This window comes from Scyliorhinus canicula, chromosome 3 (genome assembly GCF_902713615.1).
Source record: "Scyliorhinus canicula chromosome 3, sScyCan1.1, whole genome shotgun sequence".
NCBI classification, from domain to species: Eukaryota; Metazoa; Chordata; class Chondrichthyes; order Carcharhiniformes; family Scyliorhinidae; genus Scyliorhinus; species Scyliorhinus canicula.
In genome coordinates, this window is record NC_052148.1 from 61411298 (window position 1) to 61438030 (window position 26733).

At 47.5% G+C, this 26733-nt stretch overlaps 1 protein-coding gene across 3 annotated transcripts in view; it reads left to right on the top strand.

The window, feature by feature from the left end:
• The first annotated feature begins 2821 nt into the window (after positions 1–2821).
• Positions 2822–26733, top strand: part of rai14 (retinoic acid induced 14) — a 339420-nt gene continuing 315508 nt past the window's right edge. Inside the window, exons 1-2 of one of the 3 annotated variants that reach the window (XM_038790617.1) lie at positions 2822–2977; positions 3805–3882. In XM_038790617.1, the coding sequence (XP_038646545.1) occupies positions 3847–3882 (36 nt within the window). In that variant the 5' untranslated portion in view covers positions 2822–2977; positions 3805–3846. Of the gene's footprint in view, positions 2978–3333; positions 3475–3804; positions 3883–26733 lie in introns of those variants that run through there. The other 2 variants (XM_038790618.1, XM_038790619.1) reach the window with 2 other exon arrangements.

A 26733-nucleotide genomic window follows, 5' to 3' on the forward strand; every position in this document is an offset into this window, starting at 1 on the left:
CCGGGGGTGGTTGTAAAGGACCAAACAGGTTTCATGAAGGGCTGGCAGCTTTCCAGTAACATTCGGCAGTTATTAAATGTGATCATGACACTGTCAAATGGCAGGGTACCGGAGGAGGTGATCTCTATGGATGTGGAGAAGGCTTTTGATTGGGTGGAGGGGTGGTACCCATTTGATGTTTGGGCTGAGGTTTGTGGCGTGGTGCACCTGCTGTATGTGGCCCTGGTGCAGAGTGTACAGACAAACGAGGTGAGTTCACGGAGCTTTGGTTTGCATAGGGGTACCACGGTTGCTGCTCCTGTTAGTGCTGGTGATAGAGCCCTTGGCGATGGCCCTTAGAGGATCAGTAGGGTGGCAGAGAATTGAGAGGATGTGTAGGGAACACCAGGTGTTGCTGTATGCAGACGACCTGCTGCTGTTTGTGTCGGACCCACTGAAGCGTATTTTGGGAGAATTATGGACATACGAGAGAGATTTGGGGCCTTCTCGTGCTACAAGCTGAATGTCGGAAAGAGTGAGGTGCTTCAGATGAATGCAGCGGGTTGGGGAGTCAATCTGGGGGTGTTGTCATTTAGGGTTGCCAGGGACAGGTTTAAGTATTTGGGGTTTCAGGTGATGGGGAAGTGGGCGTCGATGTATAAATGGAACCTAACAACATTGGTGGAGGAGGTAAGGGAGGACTTTAGTGTATGGGACTCATCGCACCTGACACAGGTGGGGAGGTCCAGCTGGTAAAAATGAATGTTCTGCCAAGGTTCTTGTTTGTATTCCAGACCCTCCTGATCTTCATTCCGAAGACCTTTTTCTGGAAACTGGGCGCAACGATTTTGGAGTTTATGTGGACAGGGAAGGTACCAAGGGTGAAGAGGGCCCTGTTACAGAGGCAGAGAGGGGGGTTGTCATTAACAAATCTGTTGTACTACTGTTGGGCAGCGAATGTGGAGAAGGTGAGGCGGTGCTGGGATTAGAATGGGTTAGGATGGAGGAGGGGTCCTGCAGGGGTCCCGCCTGAGGGCCATGGTGGTGGTGGAGCATCCACTGTTACCGAAGTACACGGAGAGCCTGGTGGTCCAGTCCACGATTAGGATGTGGAACCAGGTAAAGAGACACTTTAGGATGGAGGGGATGTCGGTGCTAACACCGCTGTGTGGGAAACATGGGTTTAAGCCGGGGAGACGGATGGCATAGAAAGGAGGTGGAGCGAGGTGGGGTTGGTGAGGGCATGGATTTATATCTGGAAGTGAGGTTTGCAAGTCTGGAAGAGCTGTGGGAGAGGGTAGAGCTCCTGAAGGGAAGCAAATTCAGTTATATGCAAGTGAGGGACTTCATGCAGAAGGAATGGAAAGGGTATCCCAAGTTGCTGGAATATACCTTATTGGAGTGATTGCTGCTCTCGGATGTGGAAGGGGAGCGTAGGATTGGGTGGCTGTGGGATCAGGGGAGAGTAGAAGTGGTGAGGATTAAGGAGAAATGGGAGTAAACTGGGGGGGGGGGGGGATTAAATGGAGAGTGTGAAGTGAGGCGATGCGCAGGGTGAACTCAACCTCCTCATGTGCGAGGATGGATTTGATTTAGTTTAAGGTAGTGCACAGGGTTTCATTTCATTTCATTTCAGGGTGCATATGACTCAGACGAGGATGAGTGGGTTCTTCCAGGGGGTGGCAGACGAGTGTGAGAAGTGTGGGCGAGGACCAGTAAATCATTTGCTTATGCGACAAGTTGGAAAGATACTGGAGGGGGTGTTTGGAATGTTATCGAAGATTGTGGGGTAGAGGCCGGGCTGGACCCTATGATGGTGATTTTGGGGGTATCGGAAATTCTGCAGCTAATGGAGGGGAGGAAGACTGACATTGTGGCCTTTGCCTCTCTAGTTGCCGAAAGGATTCAGCAGGAAAAGTGGTCAACAAACGCAACCAGAGGTGGCAGCCAGGCAGGGGGACTTTAAGAATTTGTCCGGCTGGAAAAGATTAAGTTCAAATTGAGGGCTTTGAGTCACGGTGGCTTGACCACTGTTTGTCGTGGGGAGGGGTGAAAAGCTTGCACAAATTGTAAGTGTTATGTTCTTTGCACCATTGAATATGTTTGGAATTAAATTCATTAAATAAAGTTAAAGTTTTTTTCTTTTATTTAATAAGCGTTTAACTGTTAATTGTAAAGCTATTTTTGATGTTAATGTGGTTAATTATGTGTTTAAAGTTTGTTTTAACATGAAAGACACATATTGGTCAGAGTCATCGCTCCTGGGGTGAAGTATCCTTCCCTCAGTTTTGTAAAGAGAAAAATTGTTTGGGGTTCTCGCCCGGTATTCGAACAAAAGTTGGGGTTTGGTCCGCTCGCCTAACAGTGTACAAATCTGTTGTGCTGAAGCCGATGCATTGTAATTGGTTATGTACTTGAAGGGGGAACATTGCAGGGCCATGGGGAGATGTGACTGATCGGAGAGTTCTTTCAAAAGGCCTCCTTCGGTGCTGCTGCCGTTTGGCCGAGGATAAAACCGGTGAACTCAGCCCTGAAAGGCGGCCGATCCAGAGAGCTTCTTCTGGACTGAGGAAGCACTCAAACTTCACAGGGAGCAGTGGGAAAATTTCTTTTCCAAGAGGGGTCTGCTAAGCAGGGCGCCTTTAACAGCCGGAGCAATAAAACAAAAGCGAGCATGGCCAAGAAAGTCAACGGGGGGGGAGGAACAAACTCAGAGCTTCCAGCAAACACAAATGCAACAAGAGGGTACAGCCAACCAGGCGTTCCCTCTCTTCCCCCTCCCCGGGGCCGCGCGCGCTAAACAGTGAGCGCGCCCGTGCGCGTTCCACGCGGATGACGTGAAGAAGCCGGGGACAATGGCACGCGCACTGTCTGTGCTTTCGGCCGCGAGGCAGCTCGAGCGGCTCCGGGTGAAGTGACTGCAAAAGTCATCATCAGTAGCAGCAAAGGAGCAGCCTGTCCCAACTTTACACTGAGACAAAGTGCGCGCTGCCATGGGGTGAGTGAGTTCCACATCCTCGATAGGAATAAGACACGATCCAAACTTTTATTCAGTGCAATATTTTGGTTGCATTCCCCCCCACCCCGCCTCCCAATCCCTCGTCTCTTTCTCTCGATTTATGAATAGAAGCAGATGAAGGCAGGAATGAATGGGGTTATTGTTTGTCACAGTGAAAGTTTCCCCGCATCCAGTTCGTTCCCCGAGCAGGGCTGTCACACTGGAAGCGCTGGGCGATTGTGTGAGAGGGGCTGGGAATAGGGAGGGGGTGTGGGTGTGGGTAACGAATGAATGGGTGAAGCCCAGGCAGAAAGAGAAGCAGCGGGGGCTGCCACAGTGCAGCCAGGCAATGATTGATTTAATTCGGGCGCATTTTCCCAAAAACTGCCAAGGAAACGGATCGAGCCACAAAAGTTCCGAGATGGAAGTTTTAAGCAACAAAAGGTGAAATGGTTCGACGGCTTCCGATAGCCAAGATTAATTTGGCCGCGATTCCTGCAAGTACTACCTTATCTATTCATCTGTTAACACCTCCTTTCGCTGTTTGTTTGTTAAACTTACACCCTTTTCAAATATTTTTGATTAATGCAATGAGCGTGATGTGCCAGGTTTAGGCAACTTTTGATTTCACTTCGCCTACTAGCGAATGAGCGAGTGCATAGGATCCCAGTTTATTTCGTGCAGTAGTCACTCCACGAGTATTATTTGGCATCAATGCAAAAAAGAAATGTTCAAAGGCAGCAATAGACAAACCATCGTCCTGAATTTAAAATCAGTTTCTCGCTTAATGTTGTAATAGAATAATTTTGTGTTGTGTATTTATCTAGGCTTTGTTAAAGTTTGGCACTCGGCAGTAACATTGGGTGAAAATGAAGAGCTTAAAAGCCAAGTTCAGAAAAAGTGATGTAAGTACTTCAGGTCGGCTACATAACTGTTGCTGGTTGTCTTATTGTTGCAGCCATTAGCTTTGAGTTCGACACTGATAAAGTAGTTAGTTGGAACAGTGATCAGAAATCGTTGCAAACATGACTCTGGTTCCTCAGATTTAGCAACCCTAAAGTTGCACAAGCCTTTTGAATGCAGAGGTGTGGACTGTCAGATTTTAAATTTGTAAATGAATGGGTTGAAAGAATGGACTTTTAAAGAGAAAGTAGAATACAACTGAAGCTAGTCATTGTCACAAACTTCTGTTCTACCTCCCCACATGCCTGGAGTAACTTGACAATCCCATCCCTCATTGTAACATGGGCAATACCGGTACTGTCACCTATGAATTCCCTATGGATGAGGTGGCTCTGCCCACTGGGACACAGCCCATCACTGCTTCGCAGCCACTACTCTAGTCTCAATCTAACCAGTGACTAATTGTATTAGTTGGTCTTGCCATCTTATTGCCTGCACAACCTCTCAAGAAACAATTAAGCTTATAATCACGTCTTTAAAAAAATATTTTTTTCATTATTGTCCCAAGTAGGCTTACATTAACACTGCAATGAAGTTACTGTGAAAAGCCCCTAGTCGCCACATTCCGTCACCTGTTCGGGTACAATGAGGGAGATTTCAGAATGTCCAATTCACCTAACAGCACATCTTTCGGGACTTGTGGGAGGAAACCGGAGCACCTGGAGGAAACCCACGCAGACACTGGGAGAGCGTGAAGACTCTGCACAAACAGTGACCCAAGCCGGAATCGAACCTGGGACCCTGGCGCTGTGAAGCAATTGTGTCCAGTCCCCGTGTGTGATGTACATTGGAATTATCTTGGTTCCATCACACTTAAAATCATTTTGCTTCCATTTATTTTTTGAACTGATATTTACTGCAAATACATTGAAGTCCCATGAAGTTGCAGGCAATACACAATAGCTCAAGGGGGAACAACATTTGGGAAAATCTACACCCCTCAATGATTTCTGATAATATTTATTCATTGAATAAGGAATATTACCATAAAAGCATTTTAGTTTGTTAAATCTTTTGTCTAAGTTTGATTACATGGTGATATTATTATGCGATATATCTTTCTGAAATAACAGAAAATGCTGGAAAATCTGTGGGTCTGCCTGCATATGTGGAGGGAGAACAGAGCTAATGTTTTGAGTCTGGATGACTCTTTATCAGAGCTGGAGAGAACTGGAAATAGGATGAGATTTATATTGTTGGGGGGAGGGGTGTAGCAGTAACAGCTGGATAGAGAGCCTGGGATAGGTGGAGGCTAGGGAGAGATTAACAAAAAACCAAAGCGAATAAAAATGATGGTGATCACGGCTAAGGTTGCTGATAGTGGCACATTAATAGATCCGAGTGTGTTAATGGCAGAACAACAATAAACAGTGTGTCAAAGGACAACCTAGAACAGAGAAAAGATGGCCCTAGTTTGGGGGGGAGAGGGGGGCAAGACAGTGGTGAGGGAAAAGCAGATTGATGGAAGAAATGAAGTGATAGAAAAAAATGAGGTGAAGGTGAAGGAGAGAGTTCACAGTCTAAAGTTGTTGAGCTCAATGTTAAGGTTGTAGTGTGCCTAATTGGACAATGAGGTGCTGTTCCTCCAGTTTGCTCTCTGCTTTACTGGAACATTGGAGCAGATCAAGGACAGACACATGGACAGGAGAGCAAGACAGCCAGTTGAAACGGCAAATGATAGGAAGGTCTAGGCCCTGCTTGTGGATGGACCGAAGGTGTTCTGCAAAGTGGCCACCCAGTCTCTGTTTAGTCTGTCCAATGTAGAGTAGACCGCATTGAGAGCAGCGTATGCAACAGACCAGATTGAAGGAGGTGCATGTGAAGTGCTGAAAAAGAGTGTTTAGGCCCTTGGAGGGTGAGCAGGGAGGAGGTAAAGAGCTGTTGTTGAGCCTTCTGCAGTTGCATGGGAAGCTGCAGTGGGAAGAGGGTGGGGAGTGATGGAGGACTGGACCCTGCAGATTGCTGAAAGGAGGGTTGAGTGGAAGATGAGTTTTGAGTTGGAAATGGCGATGGATGATCCTTTGAATACAGAGGCTGGTGGAGTGAGAATTAAGGGGACCCTATCCTGGTTCTAGGAGAGAGGGGAAGAAGTGAGAGCAGAGGTGCAGATATGGGTTGGACTGGACAGGGTTGAGAGCCCTGTAGACCGCAGTGGGTGGGAAGCCCTGATTAAGGAAGGATGAACATAATGTTAGCACCCTTTTGGAAAGTGGCATCATTTGGAAAGGAACTGAGACAATGGGATGAAGTCCTTGCAAGGTTTGGAGTGTGAGGGGCTGTAGTTGAGATAGCTGAGAGAGGCGGTGGGTTTGTAATGGATTTAATGGACAATCTATCCCCAGAAATGGAGATAAAGAGGTCAAGGAAGGGAGGTGTCGGAGATGCACCACATGAAGGTGATAGAGAGAGGTGAAAATTGGAAGCGGAATTGATAAATCTTTCCAGGTCCAGATGGGAACATAAAGCAACACCGAAACAGTCATTGATGTACCGATCAAAGCATTCTGGGAGGGGACCGGAGTAGGACTGGAACAGGGAATGTTTCACGTACCCCATAAAGTGACAGGTTTAACTAGAATCCATATGGGTGCCCATAGCCACACCTGTTTGGAGGAAGTGAGACAAGATAAAGGAGAAATTGTTGAGTGAGAAGGCAAGTTCAGTCAGACAGAGGAATGTGATAGTGGATGGGGATTGTTCAGGCCCCTGTTTGGGGTAGAAGCGGAGAGCCCTCAGACCACCCTAGTGGGGTACAGAGGCATTTGACATCCATGTTGAAGAGGAGCCGGTTAGGGCTCGGGAACTGGAAGTTGTTGATATGCCACAGGGCATCAGCTGAATCATAGATGTGGGTGGGAAGTGGCTGGACAGGAGGAGAGAGGATGGAGTCAAGATAGGAAGAAATGGGTTCAATGTGGCAGGAACAGGCTGACAGGTTGGGCCTAATGGGACAGTCCCGTTTGCGGATTTTGGAGAGGGGGTAGAAGTGGGTGGACGGGATTGGGTTGGAAACTGTGGAGAAGAGGTCAGTGATAGTCCTGGAAAAACCTTTTTTCTGAAATAAAGAGTCCATTGATGAAGAGGTTTTTTTGCTCGTTGCTGTAAATGTTGTATCTTCATGAATGATGCCAGAAAAGCAAACTAATATATTGGATGTTTGTGTAATTATTTCCATGCTTTCATGGTGGCATGGTGACACAGTGGTTAGCACTGCTGTCTCACAACTCCAGGGACCCAGGTTCAATTCCCACCTCGGATTTTATTTTAAATTTAGATTACCCAATTATTTTTTCCAATTAAGGGGCAATTTAGCGTGGCCAATCCACCTACTCTGCACATTTTTGGGTTGTGGGGGCGAAACCCACGCAGACACGGGGAGAATGTGCAAACTCCACACAGACAGTGACCCAGAGCCGGGATCGAATCTGGGACCTCAGCGCTGTGAGGCAGCTGTGCTAACCACTAGGTCACCGTGCTGCCCTAATTCCCACCTCGGATGGCTGTCTGTGTGGAGCTTGCACTTTCTCCCCATGTCTAGGTGAGTTTCCTCTGGGTGCTTCGGTTTCCTCCTACAGTTCGAAGATGTGCAGGTTAGGTGGATTGGCCATACTAAATTGCCGCTTAGTGTCCAAAAGGCTAGGTGGGGTTACTGGGTTATGGGAGAAGGATGGAGGGGTGGGCTTTGTTAGGGTGCTCTTTCTACGGGGCAGTGCAGACCCGATGGGCCGAATGGCCTCCTTCTGTGCTGTAAAAGCTATGATTCTATGAAGTTGATATGCGCTAATCCTGATTTGAAGATACTCTATCGTTTTTAACTTAAATCAAGTATTCATTTGTTAATTTCTTTATGTCTTCTGGTAATTTTTGCTTTAATCATTGATCTCGAGCCTTTTCTGTTGTTTATTATGATGTAGCAAACTTTTCTTCACCAAATCTATTTGGCTTGTGATATTTTTAAAATTAAAGAAGGGGGACAAACCATTGCGAAAAACCTCAGAGGATTTGCTGAGATTCACACATTAGATTCTGTGCCTCTTGTAAGTTAATCTGGTTACACACTATATCTGAAGCTCCATTTCATTGAGATACAAGTACAGACTTCCAAGATTGTGATTTCCTTAAAATCCTCAAGATGTTACAGTTATTCTGTGACGTAATAGGCTGCCACAGCGGTTATACTATAGCGGTTATGGCCTGTGCCTTGAATTGGCTTCAGTTTCCAGTTAGAATAGGTAGGAGTGCATTTAATCAGTTCTTCAGAATTGATGAGGGGGCTAAAATAGCCTAGCTTTTCCATTTCAAGCAGGCGCCTTTTCACCTCCAGCTCACTGCAAACAGTGCTGGCGGCAGTAGCAGTCATTCACAAGGATGCACGGTTACATCAAAATGGTTTGAAACCATTCAGCGCGTACTTTCCACAAGTATGAGTAAACGTGGTTTCAAAGCTGGTAACTCCTAACTTCTTCAATGGTTGAAACCCTTGTAAAAGTAGAATCTGAATTTCAGGCTGTTAGGTGAAATACAATAAACCAGTTATTTATTTGGGGACACAGAAGACAGCTGTAAAAGCAAAGATTTAAGGGGCTTGTTATATCTCAATCAATTATGATTCTATAATTTCAAAATATTGATATTTTATTAAAACATTTGAATACCAATCACATGGTCGGATTAGAGTGTACGTGGTTGAATTAGTGCAGCCACTGAGGGGGAGACTAGTTGACATGAAGACAGAGACTGGCAGCAGTATTTCATTTTTAAAAGACAGATATTTCCAGAGGAGAATGCCCCTCAAGAAGCATAAGGACTGACTTGGCAAACTTGGCCAAGGAGTCGATAGTATATACTATTTTCTTTACGTGTAAACCTTCTCCCCAAAATTATTTCTCTTAAAATTCTGCTTGGTTTTAGTGTTTCAAATTTTGTTTGTTTAATTGGATGTAATCTTAAAAATGAAAACATGTTTTGTTGAGCACTTTGGCTGATAAGTAGGACCATTTTTCATAATCACTGAACAAGTGCCTGCCTCGAGAGAATGGTTGGAATCTAGTAATATGTTATGATAGCTCCATAACATGCATGGGAAAAGAGAACTAAATTTAATGATGGCACCAGTTCCTCATTTTTGTTTTTAATAAACGTTTTATTGAGGTATTTTTGGTCTTATAACAACAACAAAATAAACAGTGTACATGAAACTATAAATGTAGTGCAAAAGCCATCTCCCTCCCTTACAGGTCCCACCTTTATTAACCCTCTACTCAAAGCGAAACTAAACCCCCCCCCTCCTCTTCTGCTGACGATTAATTTTCCGTGAAGAAGTTGACGAACGGTTGTCACCTCCGGGCGAACCCGAACAGTGACCCTCTCAAGGCGAACTTGATTTTCTCCAAACAGAGAAAGCTAGCTATGTCCGATAGCCAGGCCTCTGAATTTGGGGGCTTTGAATCCCTCCAAGCTAATAGCATCCGTCTCCAGGCTACCAGGGAAGCAAAGGCCAGAACGTCTGCCTCTTCGCCTGGGTTCCCGGGTCTTCCGACAACCCGAAAATCACCACCTCTGGACTCAGTGCCACCCTTGTTTTTAACACCGTGGACATGACATCTGCAAACCCCTGCCAAAATCCCCGAAGCTTCGGGCATGTCCAGAACATGTGGACATGGTTCGCTGGTCCTGTGAGCCCGATGAACGACCTTAAATTGTATCAGACTGAGCCTGGCACCTGTTGTGCACGCATTGACTCTATTCAACGCGTCCGTTCATAGACCATCCTCTATCTCTCCTCCCAGCTCCTCCTCCCACTTGTGCTTCAGCTCCTCGGTCTGCGTCTCCTCTGACCCCATAAGTTCCTTATGGATCTTGCCTGTCCAAACAAAGCCAGTGATCACTTTGTTGACCCGTTTAAAAAAGGACCGTGGAATAAAGATGGGGGAGACATTGAAACACGAACAGGAATCTTGGGAGTACTGTCATCTTCACCGTCTGCACCCTCCCAGCCAGTGACAACGGAAGCGCGTCCCACCTCCGAAAATCGTCCTTCATTTGGTCTACTAGTCGGGCCAGATTTAATTTATGCAGCCGGTCCCATTCCCACGCCACTTGAATGACTAGGTACCTAAAGCTACCCCTACTATTCAAACGGCAGCTCCCCCAATCGCCTCTCCTGTCCCCTCGCCTGGACCGCAAACATCTCACTTTTCCCCATATTTAGCTTATACCCCGAAAACCGGCGAAATTCCCATCGAATCCTCATGATTTCTTCCAACCCCTCTATTGGGTCCGAAACATACAGAAGCAGGCAGTCTGCGTAGAGCAAGACTCTGTGCACCCCCCCCCCCCCCGCCCCTTCCACCCCCTTGAGGCTCTCAGAGCAATTGCCAACGGCCCTATAGCCAGCGCGAACAACAGTGGGGAGAGGGGGCATCCCTGTCTCGTTCCCCGGTGCAGTCTAAAATAGTTCGATGTTGTCCTGTTTGTCCGTACACTCTCCACTAGAGTCCAATTAAGCAACCTGACCCAGTCAATAAAGCCCTGCCCAAATCCGAACTGTCCCAGTACCTCTCACAGATAATCCCATTCTACCCGATCAAAAGCCTTTTCTGCATCCATTGCGATCACTACCTCCACCTCCCTACCTTCCGGGGGTATCATGATTATGTTTAACAACCTTCTTACATTGGCCATCAACTGCCTACCCTTAACAAACCCCGTCTGGTCCTCGCCAATAAAGTCCGGAACACAATCCTCAATCCTGGAGGACAAAATTTTGGCCAGCAGTTTGGCGTCCACATTCAACAGGGATATTGGCCTGTAGGACCCACACAGCTCCGCGTTCTTGTCCCCGCTTCAGAATCAGTGAAATCGTGGCCTGTGACATCGTCGGGGGCAGAACCCCTCTTTCCCTTACCTCATTGAACATCTTCATCAACACCGGCCCCAATATCCCAGAGAACGTTTTATAAAACTCCACTGTGTACCCCTCTGGCCCCGGGGCTTTACCCGACTGCATGGTCTTCAGACCTTCCACTATCTCTTCCAACCCGATCGGGGCCCCCAGTCCTTCTATCAGCTCCCCGTCCACCTTTGGGAAATTCAACCCCTCCAAGAAGTGCCTCATCCCCTCCGGCCCCGTACAGCCTACTGTAGAAATCCCTAAACACCTTCTTCACCCCTGCTGAATCTCCAACCAGGTTACCATCTCCGTCATTTACTTTCCCTATCTACCTGGCTGCCTCCCTCTTTATTAGCTGCTGTGCAAGCACTCTGCTGGCCTTCTCTCCATACTCGTAGATCGCCCCCCCTTGCCTTTCTCAGCTGTTCCACCGCCCTCCCTGTGGTTAGCAAGCCGAACTCTGCCTGTAGCCTCTGCCATTGCCTTAAAAGCCCTGCCTCTGGGTTCTCCACATACCTCGTATTGATCTGCAGTATCTCCTTTACCAGTCGGTCCGTCTCTGCCCTGTCATCAGTTCCTCATTTTAACAAAATGCTATTTCTGGAAATGTAATTGTTATCAAAATAAATGATTGCTCTTCACCTGATTGTTACAAATCTGATTCACAAATTGTTGGAAATTATCTGTTCAATGTGTAATATGCTTCAAAATCTCTTTGACAGGCTTGCCATATTTTAAATTTTTTTTGAAGAATATTGTCTTTTCTTTGGCCAGATACCACTGGCACTTACAGAGTATCTCTATTCTTGAACTGATTAATGTTTTGGAAGACTGTGGAAAATCTGTCACGGAATATCTGAGAAAAGGGAGGTCGCTTTTTATAAATTCATTTATGGGATGTGGGCATCACTTGTTAGTGCAGCATTTATTGCCCATCCCTAGTTGCCCTTCAGAAGGTGGTGGTACGTTGCCTTCTTCAACTGCTGCAGTCCCTATTTGTCTCCACAAGGACAGTGCGGTGGTCATTTCTACCGATACTGTCATGGACAGATGCATCTGCAGCAGGCAGATTGGCGAGGATGAGATCAAGTATGTTTTTCCCTCTTGGTAGTTCCCTCATTACCTGTTGCAGTCTCAGTCTAGCTGCTATGTCCTTTCAGACAAGGCCAGCTCAGTCTGTGGTGGTACTCTTGGCAATTAAGTCCTCCAGCCAGAGCACGTTCTGTCTATTTGCCACTCAGTGGGGAGCATGTTGGGCTTTGTGACCATAATTTCATAAGATTCTGAATAGTCATGGATAAGGATAAGAGTGGGTGAGGGTGCCTAATTGGGTGAGAGCCAATTACATCCAAATTACACAGGAACTGGGGAATGTGGATTGGGAACGGCTATTTGAAGGCAAATCCACATCTGACGTGGGAGGCTTTTAAAGGCCAGTTGTGTGGTGGTACAGGCATATCCGCAAAAATGAAGGTTAAAAATGGCAGGATTCGGGAACCCTGGATGACTAGGGAAATTGTAAGCTTAGTCAAAATGAAAAAGGAAGCATATGATAGGTCTAGACATCTAAAAACTGACAAAGCCCTTGAGTACAATCAAAGTAGGAAGGAACTTAAATGTGGAATTAGGAGGGCTAAAAGGGGCCATGAAATATCTTTAGCAAACATGGTCAAGGAGAATCCCAAGGCTTTTTATGCATATATTCGGAACAAGAGGGTAGCAAGAGAAAGAGTAGGAAGTTTGTGAGACGTGACCGTACCCATACAAAACCATGCTGCCTGTCACTAACTAGTCCATTTTCCTCCAAATGTGCATACATCCTGTCCCTCAGCATCTTTTCCAAAAACTTCCCTCCACTGATGTCAGGCACCCACCACTCTGCATGAAAAACTTACCCCACACATCTCCCTTAAACATTCTCCCTCTCACCTTGAACCTCTGTCCTCTTGTATCGGCACTTCCATTCTTGGAAAAGGCCTCTGACTATCCACCCTGTCTATGCCTCTCATAAATTTGTAGACGTCTATCAAGTCCCCCCTCAGCCTCTGTCTTTCCAGTGAAAACAATCCTAGTTTATTCAAATTCTCCTCATAGTTAACGCACTTGACCAGGCAGCATCCCAGTGAACCTTCTTTGCACTCTTCAAAGCTTCCATGTCCTTCTGATAATGTGGTGACCAGAATGGCACGCAATACTCTAAATGCGGCCTAACCAAGGTTTTATATAGCTGCAACATGATTTCCCAACTCCTGCACTTAATGCCCCGGCTGATGAAGGCAAGCATGCCATATGCCTTTTTAATCACTTTGGACATCTGTGCTGCCACTTTTAGGGAACTGTGAAGCTGCATGCCCAGATCCCTCTGCATGTTAAAGTTCCATAGGGTCTGCCATTTACAGTATAATTCATACCTAGATTCAATCCTCCAAAATGCATCCCCTCGCATTTGTCCAGATTAAAGGAGGGCAGCATGGTAGCATGGTGGTTAGCACAGTTGCTTCAAGCTCCAGGGTCCCAGGTTCGATTCCCGGCTTGGATCACTGTCTGTGTGGAGTCTGCACGTTCTCTCCGTGCCTGCATGAGTTTCCTCCGGATGCTCTGGTTTCTACACACAGTCCAAAGATGTGCAAGTTAGGTGGATTGGCAATGCTAAATTGCCCTTAGTGTCCAAAAAAGTGGGGTTACTGGGTTATGGGGATAGGTTGCAGGTGTGGTCTTAAATGGAGTGCTCTTTCCAAGGGCCGGGGCAGGCTCGATGACTCGAATAACCTCCTTCTGCACTGTAAATTCTATAATTCTATGAAAATCCATCTGCCATTTCTGAGCCCTAGTCTCCAATCTATCCATATCCTGTTCTATCATCTGACAATCCTCAGCACTATCAGCAACTCATCTAATCTTCATGTCATCTGCAAACTTCCTAATCAGGCCACTCAACTTTTCTTCCAGATCATTTATATATACTACAAACAACAGAGGTCCCAGCACTGATCCCTGCGGAAAACCACTAGCTACAGATCTCCATTCTGAAAAACACCCTTCCAGCGCTACTCTCTGTTTTCTACGATCAAGCCAGTTCTATATCCATCAAGTCAGCCCGAATCTCATGTGATTTTAGTTTTTATACCAGACTGTAATGTGGGCCTTTTCCAATGGCTTATTGAAGTCCATATAAACTTCCAACAACAGCCCTTCCCTCATCAATTTTCTTTGTAACCTCTTCAAAAAACTCAATGGAGTTTGTGAGACATGACCTTCCCCATACAAACCATGCTGCCTGTCACTAACTAGTCCATTTTCCTCCAAATGTGCATATATCCTGTCCCTCAGCATCTTTTCCAAAAACTTCCCTCCACTGATGTCAGGCTCATCCACCTATAATTTGCTGGATTCCTTTCTTATATAAGGGAACCGCATTGGCTATTCTCTAGTCCTCTTGTACTTCATCTGTGGTCAAAGATGATGTGAAGATATCTGTTAAGGCCCCAGCTATTTCTCCACTTGCCTCCCACCATAACCTGGGATAAATCCCATTCGGCATTGTTCCATCAGCATTGTTCTATGTAATTTTAATGTTAAGGATAAGTTATTTTGCATCTTTCATTTGTATTAGGTAATTGCAAAATCTTTATTTCTCTTTTCTAAACTGTGTCAAGTACATTTTGTGACCTGGATGACCTGCAGATGATCTTGGTGCAAGGCACTGCCTCTGATGGTGGGCAAACTATTATTTTATAATTTAACATTCTTTTATTATTTGTTAATTGTAGACTTAACTATTCCAATGTACCTCTGTCCACATTTCCTTGTTCTTTAAACTTCAGATAATCCAAAACTCAGTCATGTTAACCCAAAACCTTTGTGCTTATTAAATACTGGTGAAGCAAGGCCTCAGTTTTAAAATTCTCAATGCTTGTTTTCAAATTCCCCCAAGACCTGGACTCTGTATTTCTGCAATTTCCTCCAGCTATGCAACCCTCTGAGATATCTACGCTGCACTAATTCGGGCCTCTTGAGAATCCTTGATTTTAATTGCTTCACCATTGGTGTCTGTGCCTTCAGTTGCTCTGACCCTAACCTCTGGCATTCCATCCCTTAACCCCCCTGGATCTGTTTCATTATTTTAAAACATTCCTTAAATCTTGGTCATTGAGGTAGGCTTTTGTCAATCTACTCTAATACTTCTTCATGTGATTCAATTGCAAATTTTGTTTTATAAGGCCTGATGTGTTATAAAGGAACTAATTACGTAAAAGGAACTAATAAAGATAAGTTGTAGGGTTTCCAATGGCTGAGGTTATATGGTTGCATATTCAACGAGAGAGCAGCAAACAACCCCATGTTTTTAACATATTAGTAGAACAAATCTGTTTATTATACTATTGCTTGACTGAAGTGGGCGCAAAGAGGATCCGGAGACAGTAACCATCGCCTAGAAGAATGAGTGAAAAGAGGATCTGGAGACAGTAACCACCATCTAGCAGAGTAGGCAAATCCAATTCAGTCCAGTCTAGTCTGTGGCTCCAGAGTGAAGCAGCCACGTTGCCCTTGCATTGGAGTCAGAAGGGCAGCAGACCATTCAGCTGCTCACACTGAGTTCGGAAGGAGGGTGAAAAAATAAACCATCATATCACAAGAAAAATGTAAGGTCGTCGGTTGGTGAGAAACTGCTGTTGGGGGCTGTCTTTAAATTGCTGTAAATTAGAAAAGCATTTTCTTTTTTCAACAAGTTACGATACTTGGATTGTAGTGAGAAACACCAGAAATAAAGGAAAGCCAGGGCCAGTAGTAGAAACATAGAAATTAGGAGCATGGCTAGACCATTCGGCCCTTTGAGCATGCTCTGCCATTCAGTATGGCTGATCATCCAACTCACTATCCCAATCCCACTTTCCCTCCCATATCCTTTGATCCTCTTTGCCCTAAGTGCTATATCTAACTGCTTCTTGAAAACATACAATGTTTCCATCTCAACTACTTTCCGTGGTAATGTATTTCACAGGCTCACCACTTTTCTGGGTGAAGCAAATTCTCATGTCTGTCCTAAATGGTCTACCCTGTCTGTATCTGTATCCTCAGACTGTGACCCCCTGGTTTTGGACACACCCACCATCGGGAACATCCTCCCTGCATCTACCCTGTCTTGTCCTTTTTGAAATTTATAGATTATATGAGATCCCCCTCAGTCTTCTGAACTCCAGCGAATACAATCCTAACCAATTCAATCTCTCCTTATACATCAGTCCCGTCATCCCAGCAATCAGTCTGATAAACTCAGAGCAAGTTCATCCTTCCTCGTATAAGGAGAAAAAATTCTGTTTGCAATATTCCAGGTGTGGCCTCATCAAGGCCCGGTATAATTGCAGCAAGACATCCCTGCTACTGTACTCGAATACTCTCGCAATGAAGACCAGCATACCATTTTCTTTCTTTACCTGCTTTGCCTGCATGCTCAGCTTACCTTCAGTGACTGGGATACGAGGACACCCAGGTCTTATTGAACATTTCCCTCTCCGAATTAATGGCCATTCAGATAATAGTCTGCCGCCTTGTTTTTTCTACCAAAGTGGGTAACCTCGCATTTTTCCAAATTATACTGCATTTGCCATTCATTTGCCCACTCGCTCAACTTGTTCTGCACTTTGGTCGGTGCAGGCTTGGAGGGCCGAAGGGCCTGTTCCTATGCTGTAATTTTCTTTGTTCTATGTCACACTGAAGGATCTCTGCATCCTCCTCACAGACCTCCCTTCCATTCAACTTGGTGTCATCGACAAATTTGGAGATGTTACATTTTGTTTCATCATCTAAATCATTAATGTATATTGTGAATAGCTGGGGTTCAAGCACTGATCACTGTGGTACTCCCTAGTCACTGCCTGCCAATTTTAAAAACAACCATTAATTCCTACTCTTTGTTTCCTGTCTGCCACCCAGTTTTCTATCCATCTCAATACACTACCCCTAAACTCGTGCACTTTAATTGTACACACTAATCATTTATGTGGGACTTTATTAAAAACCTTCTGAAAGTCCAAATACACCACAACACTGGTTCCCCCGCGTCAACTTTCCTCGTTACATCCTCGAAGAATTTCAGTAGCTATGACAGGCATGATTTCCTCTTCATAAATCCATGCTGACTCTGTCCGATCCTGCCACTGTTTTCGAAGTGCTCTGCATAATGTAAGTAATCCAAAGAAAGAACAAGGTGACGTAGGGAAGTAAAGTTAACATCTGGCATGGCAACTCTTTTTGTATGGGATGTGTGCCTTGTGATATGTGGGAAGTCATTCATGCTACCCGTGCCCGAGATCAGTGTTTTTCAAACTTTTTTTCCCGGGACCCACTTCTGCCAACCGGCCGACCTTCAGGACCCATGCCGGCTGACCTTCACGCTCGTGTCGACCGACCTTTGTGATACATGCTATATTTGTTTACCTTTAATGCGAAAATGGAGCCTGATTAATTCTCACGATTTCACTTGACTCAGGTTCAGAGGAGGAGGGGGAAATAAGCATATCAGGTGCAGACATCAGCCAGTTCCTTTGTGCCGACTTCATCTTTATTAAATGGAAAATCCAACCACGCACATGTAGTTCCTCATGAAGGACAATAGCAACACAATGCTTGTTTTACTCAGCAGTGGATAGCCCTGGGAGATGCTACACCAGAATGTTGAAAGCCTCATGGGCTTTTTACGTTTTTTTAATGTGGTACTACAGGTCAGCTACAGCAGAGTAATATTTTCATTTGGAGTCAGCTGCAAGTTAATAACTGACATTGGGGCCTCAAGCGCAAAAGGAATTTTTCATCCAACATTTCTCTTTCAATATCCTCCCTTCTCATCTTGCTCAAAAGGTATACTGCCCGTTTGAGTCTCTGGCCATCTTTTGCTTTTAAGAAAACCATTCATCTTCACAGTTCACTTGCCTTGCTTGCCTGCAACTGGAAAATAGAAGCAACAGTGCTCCGTAACTTGGTGCCAAAAGCACGTACCTGGAGAGTGCTTGACGTCAAACGTACGTGCTCTCTGTTGTTGCTTCTGGCTGGAAGACTCCACACAGCCTCATTTATATCCACTTTAAAAGGTGGCAGTTGCTGCCATTCTTGATGTAAAAGCTTGTAGCGGCTGTTAATTGAATCATAGGATCCCGACATTGCAGAAGGAGGCCATTCAGCCCATTGAGCCTGCATTGATCCTCTGAAAGGGCATTCTACCTCGGCCCACTCCCACACTCTACCCCGGAACCGCACCTATCCTTTTGGACACTAAGGGGGAATTTTCGCCTGACCAATCAACCTAACCTGTGCATCTTTGGACTGTGGGAGGAAATCGGAGCACTCAGAGGAAACCTACTCAGACATGGGGAGAACATACAGACTCCGCACAGTCACCTGAGCTGAGCATCAAACCTGGGTCCCTGGCACTGAGGCAGCCGTGCTAACCACTGTGTCACCGTGCCGCCCTCTGTTTTTATTGCACCGAATCCAACATTCAAATACGTATTAAAATTTCGCAACCAACTTTAAAAAAAACATTGTAACTAAATATTTGCCTCTCAAACGATGAATTAATGCTGTGCATTAAATGTTTCCCAGGATAAATTTGATTGTCTCAGGTAAGAAAGGATAAACATCTTATTTTCACATTGATCGTCACAAAATGTGCTCCAGTCAGAAAATGCTGGTAAAGTATAATCATTTGGTTTTAGGTTTATGCCTTCCATATCTACAAACAACCTCCAAGCAGTTTATTTCTTTATGCCAGAGGGCAGAAATAATGATATCTTCATAATTCCTTGGTGATGGGTTAACCATTTTTAAATATTGAATCTAAAAGCCTCACAAGCCTCTCTCCAATGATTTTTGTTTTTTAAATAATTTTTATTCAAGTTTTTTAATAACAATAACAATAACAAATTTTCTCCCCGCAAATTAAAACAAACAAGGCGTGTTCCCACACCAAAACAAGAAAAGAACTCTTTCCCCCCCAAAATAAATAATAACAAATAGCAATACAAGAAAGAAGAAAATAACATAACAAACCCACCGCCGAAAAAACAAACTCCCAAACCTCCCCCCCCCCCCCCCCCACCCCCCCCGGTTGCTGCCGAGCCGGATCACTCTCTACCCCTTCGCCAGAAAATCGAGAAAGGGCTGCCACCACCGAAAGAACCCCTGTCCGACCACCTCAGGGCAAATTTCATCCTCTCCAACTTGATGAACCCAGCCATGTCGTTGACCCAGGTCTCCGAACTCGGGGGCCGCGTATCCCTCCACTGTAACAGAATCCTGCGCCGGGCTACTAGAGATGCAAAGGCCAGAATGCCGGCCTCTCTCGCCTCCTGCACTCCCGGCTCCGAAGCTACCCCAAATATCATGAGCCCCCAGCCCGGCTTGACCCGAGATCCCAACCACTTCCGACAAAATCCCCGCCACCCCCTTCCAAAACCCCTCCAGAGCCGGACATGCCCAAAACATATGGCTGTGGTTTGCCTGGCCACCCGAACACCTCCCACACCTGTCTTCCCCTCTGAAAAACCGGCTCATCCTTGCTCCCGTCATGTGAGCCCTGTGCAGCACCTTCAGCTGAATTAGGCTGAGCCTGTGCGCAAGAGGAGGAAGAATTCACCCTCTCCAGGGCGTCCGACCACGTCCCATCCACAATCTCTTCCCCTAGCTCTTCCTCCATTTCACTTTGAGCTCATCTACTGAGGCCTCATCCTCCTCCTGCATCAGTTGGTAGATAGCCGAGATCTTACCTTCCCCGACCCATGTCCCCGAAAGCACCCTGTCCTGCACCCCCCTTGGCGGCAGCCGCGGAAACTCCTCCACCTGCCTCTTAACAAAGTCCCTGACCTGCATATACCTAAAAGTGTTCCCAGGGGGGAGGTTCCACTTCCCCACCAGCTCCTCCAGAGTCACGAACTTCCCATCCAGGAAGAGGTCCCCAAACTGTCTGATGCCTGCCCTGTGCCAACTCCCAAATCACCCACCCATTCTCCCTGGTGCAAAACGGTGATTGCCCCGTATCGGGGCCCAAACTGAGGCCTTCACTTCCCCACTATGCCACCTCCACTGTCCCCAGATTTTGAGGGACGCAACCACCACCGGACTCGTGGAGTACTTTGCCGGGGGGAATGGAAGTGGGTACGTCACCAAAGCCTCCAGACTCGTACCCACACATGGAAGTCTCTTCCATGCATCACCCTCCCCTTCCGTCACCCACCTGCGAATCATCGCCACATTCGCCGCCCAATAATATCCACACAGGTTGGGCAGCGCCAGGCCCCCTACCTCCCTTCTTCGGTCCAAAAATACCCTCCTTACTCTCGGGGCCTTCCGCGCCCACACAAACCCTAGAATCGACTTATTCACCCTTCTGAAAAAAGCCTTTGGGATCAATATGGGGAGGCACTTGAAAAGAAAAGAAACAAAAACCTCGGGAGCACTGTCATTTTAACCGACTGGACCCTGCCCGCCAACGAGAGCGGCAGCGCATCCCACCTCCTGAACTCCTCCTCCATCTGCCCCACCAGCTGCGAAAAGTTAAGCCTATGCATAGCCCCCCAAGTCCTAGCCACGTGGACCCCAAGATACCTAAAGCTCCCCTCAGCCCTCCTCAACGGGAGTTCCCCTAAACCTCACCCAGCTAATGAACCCCTCACCAAACCCAAACTTCTGCAACACCTCCCACAGGTAACTCCACTCTACCCTATCAAAAGCTTTCTCCGCATCCATGGACGCCACTATTTCTGACTCCCCAGCCACCGGCTGCCATCATCATAACATTCAGGAGCCTCCGCACGTTGGCATTCAATTGTCTCCCCTTTACAAACTCCGTTTGGTCCTCATGGATCACCGTCGGGACCATATCCTCCACCCTCCTGGACAGCACCTTTGCCAACAACTTGACATCTACGTTAAGAAGTGAGATCGGCCTATAAGATCCACACTGAAGGGGGTCCGTGTCCCGCTTGAGGAGTAAAGAGATAGTTGCCCTGGACATCCCCCCCTCCCACTCCCTGGCCTTATTCAGGGTCCTCACCAGCAGCGGGCCCGGCAAATCTGAAAATTTCTTGTAAAATTCCACCGGGAACCTGTCAGGCCCCGGCGCTTTCCCTGTCTGCATGATTCCCAACGCCTCCACCAGCTCCTCCAACTCCATTAGGTCCCCAAACCCTCCACCAGCTCGTCCCCTACTCTTGGGAACTCCAGCTTATCCAAAAAGCAGTCCATCCCGCCTGCTTCCCCGGGGGGTATCGCCTGGTACAGCCCCTCGTAAAAGGATCTGAACACCCCATTGATGTCCTTTCCACCCCGCACTAAGTTCCCACCTGCATCCGTGGCTCCCCCAATTTCTCTAGCTGCCTCCCGCTTCCGGAGCTGGGTAGCCAACATCCGACCCGTACTCATACACCGCCCTCTGTGCCCTCCTCCACTGCGCCTCCGCCTTACGGGTGGTTAAAATGTCAAACTCCGCCTGGAGACTGCACCACTCCCTCAGAAGCCCCTCCTTCGGGGTGTCTGCATATCTCCTATCCATCCTGACCATCTCCTCCACCAGCCTCTCCCTCTCGACCCTCTCCCCCCTCTCCTCTCTCCAATGATTGGTCTCACTAAAACCACTGATGAAGAGTCTGGAAGCAGCAACGTCCAATACTTTGATTCTAGTTTGTATAATGACATACAAATCGTCTTGTTCAGGTGTTGCTTTTGGACACACAATGCCAAGTATTTCAGAAGGAGTTCATACTCAGAAGTACCAGTTTCCATTGTCACAAAAACTAAAAGTGATTTTGCCACATCAAATTCAGCGCAAGTAGACAATAGTTGTTCCATTATGTTTACTTTAAAACTAGTTTCATTTTGCCATTCTATTTTCAATATCTTCCACTCATCTATCCTTAAAGGCTTCATTGGAACTGACATTGTTGGATCTTTAGCTACTATTAAAGCTTCACCCAATGTTGGGGCAGCAGGGTAGCATGGTGGTTAGCATAAATGCTTCACAGCTCCAGGGTCCCAGGTTCGATTCCCGGCTGGGTCACTGTCTGTGTGGAGTCTGTGCGTGGGTTTCCTCCGGGTGCTCCGGTTTCCTCCCACAGTCCAAAGATGTGCGGGTTAGGTGGATTGGCCATGCTAAATTGCCCGTAGTGTCCTAAAAAAAGTAAAGGTTAATGGGGGGGGGTTGTTGGGTTACGGGTATAGGGTGGATACGTGGGTTTGAGTAGGGTGATCATGGCTCGGCACAACATCGAGGGCCGAAGGGCCTGTTCTGTGCTGTACTGTTCTATAATGTGTCACCCGTTTGGCTTTTTGCGAACTCTGCGCTTGTTCTGGCTGCCCAGCTGTAAATAAAGGAACAAAAAGCCGGTGTCGCCCATGTGAGCAGTTATTTCTTGTTTGTGTTTGCTGTTTTCCTCTTGTTTCCATCGTTCTGTTGGTGCTCAGTTGACATTAAAACTTTTGATGAGGGGCAACGCAACAGGATAAAAGCCTCACTGAACCTTGGTGCGGTGTGAGCAGAAACCCAATGAGACGCTGCAAACGGGGGACAGCCCCAGGGTGTCTGTGCCGACATGATGAGCAGTGATGGAGCAGATGCTCTTTTTAACCTCAGCCTCCGACTAAACATCAGCTCAGCACCATAACTTCACCGAGAGTGAAAGGGTGCTGATCCACAATACCACTCTCTTAAGTTAGTCTCCCTTCGGGACTTTACCGCAGTTCACATTTACCACAGTTACAGAAGCCTTGGAAGTGGCGCCAGGCTGGGAGCTTCCCCTGAGATCAGGACCACCACGGGGACGGCACGACCGATTGCTCCACGACCCTCCTGACACCCGCCCGCAAGCCACCGGCGGGTCGTGACCCCTACTTTGAAAATCCCCGCCCTAGATAACCCAATGTGCTGGAAATGCTGAAACATGAGCTCTGGGTTTCAGAGCTCAAGTGGCGCTGGAGTCGATGTGGCACATTTGCAAGGCTGAGAGCTATGTAAACAGCACATTCAGAAATGTGGTCACACTGTGGCTTAGGAGCCTGGAGTTAGAGCGGGAATGGATGAATGCCAGGGTAGATTGTCCCTGGCTTGCCCTGAGTCCTGCTCACAAATAGTTTTTTCTGTTTTTGAATCTGGTGAGGGCACTGGTTCCTCAGAACAGTGCAGTCAGAGCCAAATTTGTGGCACGACAACTGGCTTGGCTGCTCAAGAGGGGAGGAAGAAGAAAGTTAGAGAACTGGTGGTCGGAGATTTGCTAATTAGGCAAACAAACTGAGGTTCTATGGCTGCAGATGTAATTCCAGGATGATAGATTTCCTCCCTGGTGCCAGCATCAAGGATGTTACCCTGAAGGGCATTCTGAGGGTGGTGGTGGTAGTTGGGGGGGGGGGGGGGGGGGTGAACAGCCAGATGTCACGGTCCATGTTGGCACCAATTACTTGGGTAAGTAGAAGGATGTGGTCCTTCAATCAGAATCTAGGGAGCTCAGTAGAAAATTAGCAAGCAGAAACTCAGAAGCAGTAATCTCTCTGGATTACTCCCGGTGTCACATGCAAGTGAGCAAAGAATTGGGAGAATCAAGCAGATTAATGTGTAGTTGCAAAGTTGGTGCCGGAGAGAGGCTTTGGAATATTGGGACACAGAGACTGGATTTGGGGATGATGGCAGCTGTACAAGCCAGACGGGTTGCACCTGAACAAAGCTGGGACTGAGTTCCTTGTAGGGAGTTTTGCTGGTGCTGCTGGGAGGACTTCAAACTAACTCGGCAGGGGTGTGGGAACCAAGAGAAAATATTAGAGAGGAATACCAGGATGCACAAAATACTGGGAGGGATATATAGCACTGGAATAAAAAGTAGAACGTTAATAGATGTTGTTCGAGTAAGGGAGAAAGAAATGACGTCAAAATCAGGGTTACTGTGCATGAATGTGAATGTACAAAGTATAGTAAATTAGGGAGTTACTGGTGCAAATTGCCATATTGAAATGATGTTGTGGCAATAACAGAGACCTGGCTCAAGGAAGGGCAGGACTGGATGTTAAATATTCCTGGGTATAAGGTGTTCAGAAAAGATAGGAAAGGAAGATTACGGCGAGGAATGGCGGTGTTGGTTCAGAAAAACATTGCGGTGCTGGAGAAAGAGGCCTTGGGATTCTCCGAAGATGGGGCTGTGTCCCCACACCTGCCGGAAAATGGGTGCAAATCACTCCAGACTTTTTTCAAAAAGTCTGGAGTGATTCTCCGACTTCAAGTGGGATAACAGGGCCCCGGTGTGTGCCGCGCAGCTCCTGCTGCCGATACGGGGCCCTGCACTTCCAGCTGTGGATCTGCGCATGCGCTCGGTGGCCGTTTTCGTGCCGGCCCCCGAGCAACATGGCGGAGCCACACAAGGGCCGGCGCAAAAGAAGATGGGCCCCTCCCGGATCGCACGCGGCTGACGTTCGGCAGCCCTTGATCGTGGGCCTGGCCGTTGTGGAGGCCCCCCCCCCCCCCGAGTCTGATCCCTCCCCACCACCCACCAGGACTGCCACCGTGGCCACGAGTCCGAGCTCCCGCCGAGTGAAACCATAAGGGAACCATGCCGGCGGAACCCGGCCGGTCGACGGCGGAGAAATGCTGCGGGGGCCTCTTGCAGTGGCCCCCGACCGGTGCCACGTCGACCGCGCGACTTGCACCGATTCTCCGGTCGCAAACATTGGGTCGGATCTCGAACAATGATGAGTCAGAATATAGGAGAGAGATAGAGAACCTAGTAGAGTGGTTTAACAATAACAATCCCATAATGTTAGCCAAACTAAAGAGCTAGTCATTGACTTCAGGAAACAAAGTATCAAAGGGGCCGAGGTGAGATGGTTGACAGCTTCAAATTCCTCCAACAATCACCAACAATCTGTCCTGGTCCACCCACGTCGACGCTACAATCAAGAAAGCACAACAGTGCCTATACTTTCTCAGGAAACTAAGGAGATTTGGCTTGTCCACATTGACTCTTACCAACTTTTACAGATTCACCATAGAAAACATCTTATCTGGCTGCATCACAGCCTGGTATGGCAACTGAACAGCCCAAGACCTTAAAAAAACTACAGAAAGTTGTGAACACCGCATAGTCCTTCACGTGAACCTGCCTCCCATACATTGACTCTGTGTACACCTCCTGCCACTGCCTTGGGAAATAATAATAATCTTTATTGTCACAAGTAGGCTTACATTAACACTGCAATGAATCAGTGTTTGCCCATCTTTATCCCTAGGGCCTTTTTCAGGAGGGTGACTAGCATCATGAGCTTTGTTTGGGTGCATGGGACCCCGAGGGTGAAGAGGGTCTTCTTGGAGCGGAGTGGAGATGGTGGGGGGCTGGCGTTACCCAATCTCTCGGGGTATTATTGAGTGGCCAATGTGTCGATGGTGCGCAAGTGGGTGATGGAGGGGGAGGGGGCAGCATGGAAAAGGTTGGAGATGGCGTCCTGCGGAGGCACAAGCCTGGGGGCCCTGGTAACGGCGCCGTTGCCGCTCACTCCTACGAGGTATACCACGAGTCCGGTGGTGGCGGCTACCCTCAAGATTTGGGGGCAGTGGCGGTGACATAGGGGGCAAGTGGGGGGCTCGATGGAGGCTCCGTTAAGGGGGAACCATCGGTTTGTCCCGGGGAACATTGATGGGGGGTTCCAGGGTTGGCAGAGAGCGAGCATCAGACAGCTGAGGGACCTGTTCATTGATGGGAGGTTTGCGAGCCTGGGAGAGTTGGAGGAGAAATTTGAGCTCCCCTTGGGGGAACATGTTCAGGTACCTGCAGATAAAGGCGTTTTCTAGACGGCAGGTGAAGGGATTCCCGTTGCTTCCCGCGAGGGGGGTGAGTGACAGGGTGCTTTCGGGGATCTGAGACGGGGATGGGAAGATATCTGATATCTACAAGGTAATGCAGGAGGTGGAGGAGGCGGCAGTAGAGGAGCTGAAAGCTAAGTGGGAGGGGGAACTGGGGGAACAGATCGAGGATGGGACATGGGCGGATGCCCTGGAGAGGGTTAACTCTTCCTCCTCATGTGTGCGGCTTAGCCTCATCCAATTCAAGGTGCTGCACCGGGCCCACATGTCCGGGACTGGGATGAGTAGTTCTTTGGGGGCGAAGACGGGTGTGTCAGGTGTTCGGGGAGTCCAGTGAACCATGCCCATATGTTTTGGGCATGCCCGGCACTGGAGGAGTTCTGGAAGGGGGTGGCGAGGACGGTGTCGAGGGTGGTAGGATCCAGGGTCAAGCCAGGCTGGGGACTCGCGATTTTTGGGGTTGCGGTAGAGCCGGGAGTGCAGGAGGCGAGAGAGGCCGGTGTTTTGGACTGGTGTGAGCACAGTAAGAAGTCTCACAACACCAGGGTAAAGTACAACAGGTTTATTTGAAATCACAAGCTTTCAAAGGGCTTCTCCTTCAAAATCTTCCATCTGGTGGGGGGGGTGCGAAATATGCGTTGCTACGGTCTTGGGGGTGTTAAGCTTATTATATTGTTTTATTGTTGCCTGTTACTGTTTGTTGTTATATATTTTGTAAAAAATTTCAATAAAAATTATTTAAAAAAAACACTGCAATGAAGTTACTGTGAAAAGCCCCTAGTTGCCGGTGCCTGTTCGGGGAAACAGAAACAGAGGGACAATTTATAATATCCAAATTAACTAACAGAACGTCTTTTGGGACTTGTGGTTGGAAACCGGAGCATCTGGAGGAAACCCACGCAGACACAGGAAGAACGTGCAGTGATCCACACAAACAGCGACCCAAGCCGGCAATCGAACCTGGAACCTTGGAGCTGTGAAACTAACAGTGCTAACCACTGTGCTACTGTGCCGCCCAGCGGGCAGCATAATCAAAGACCCCTCCCACCCGGCTTATTCACTCTTCCAACT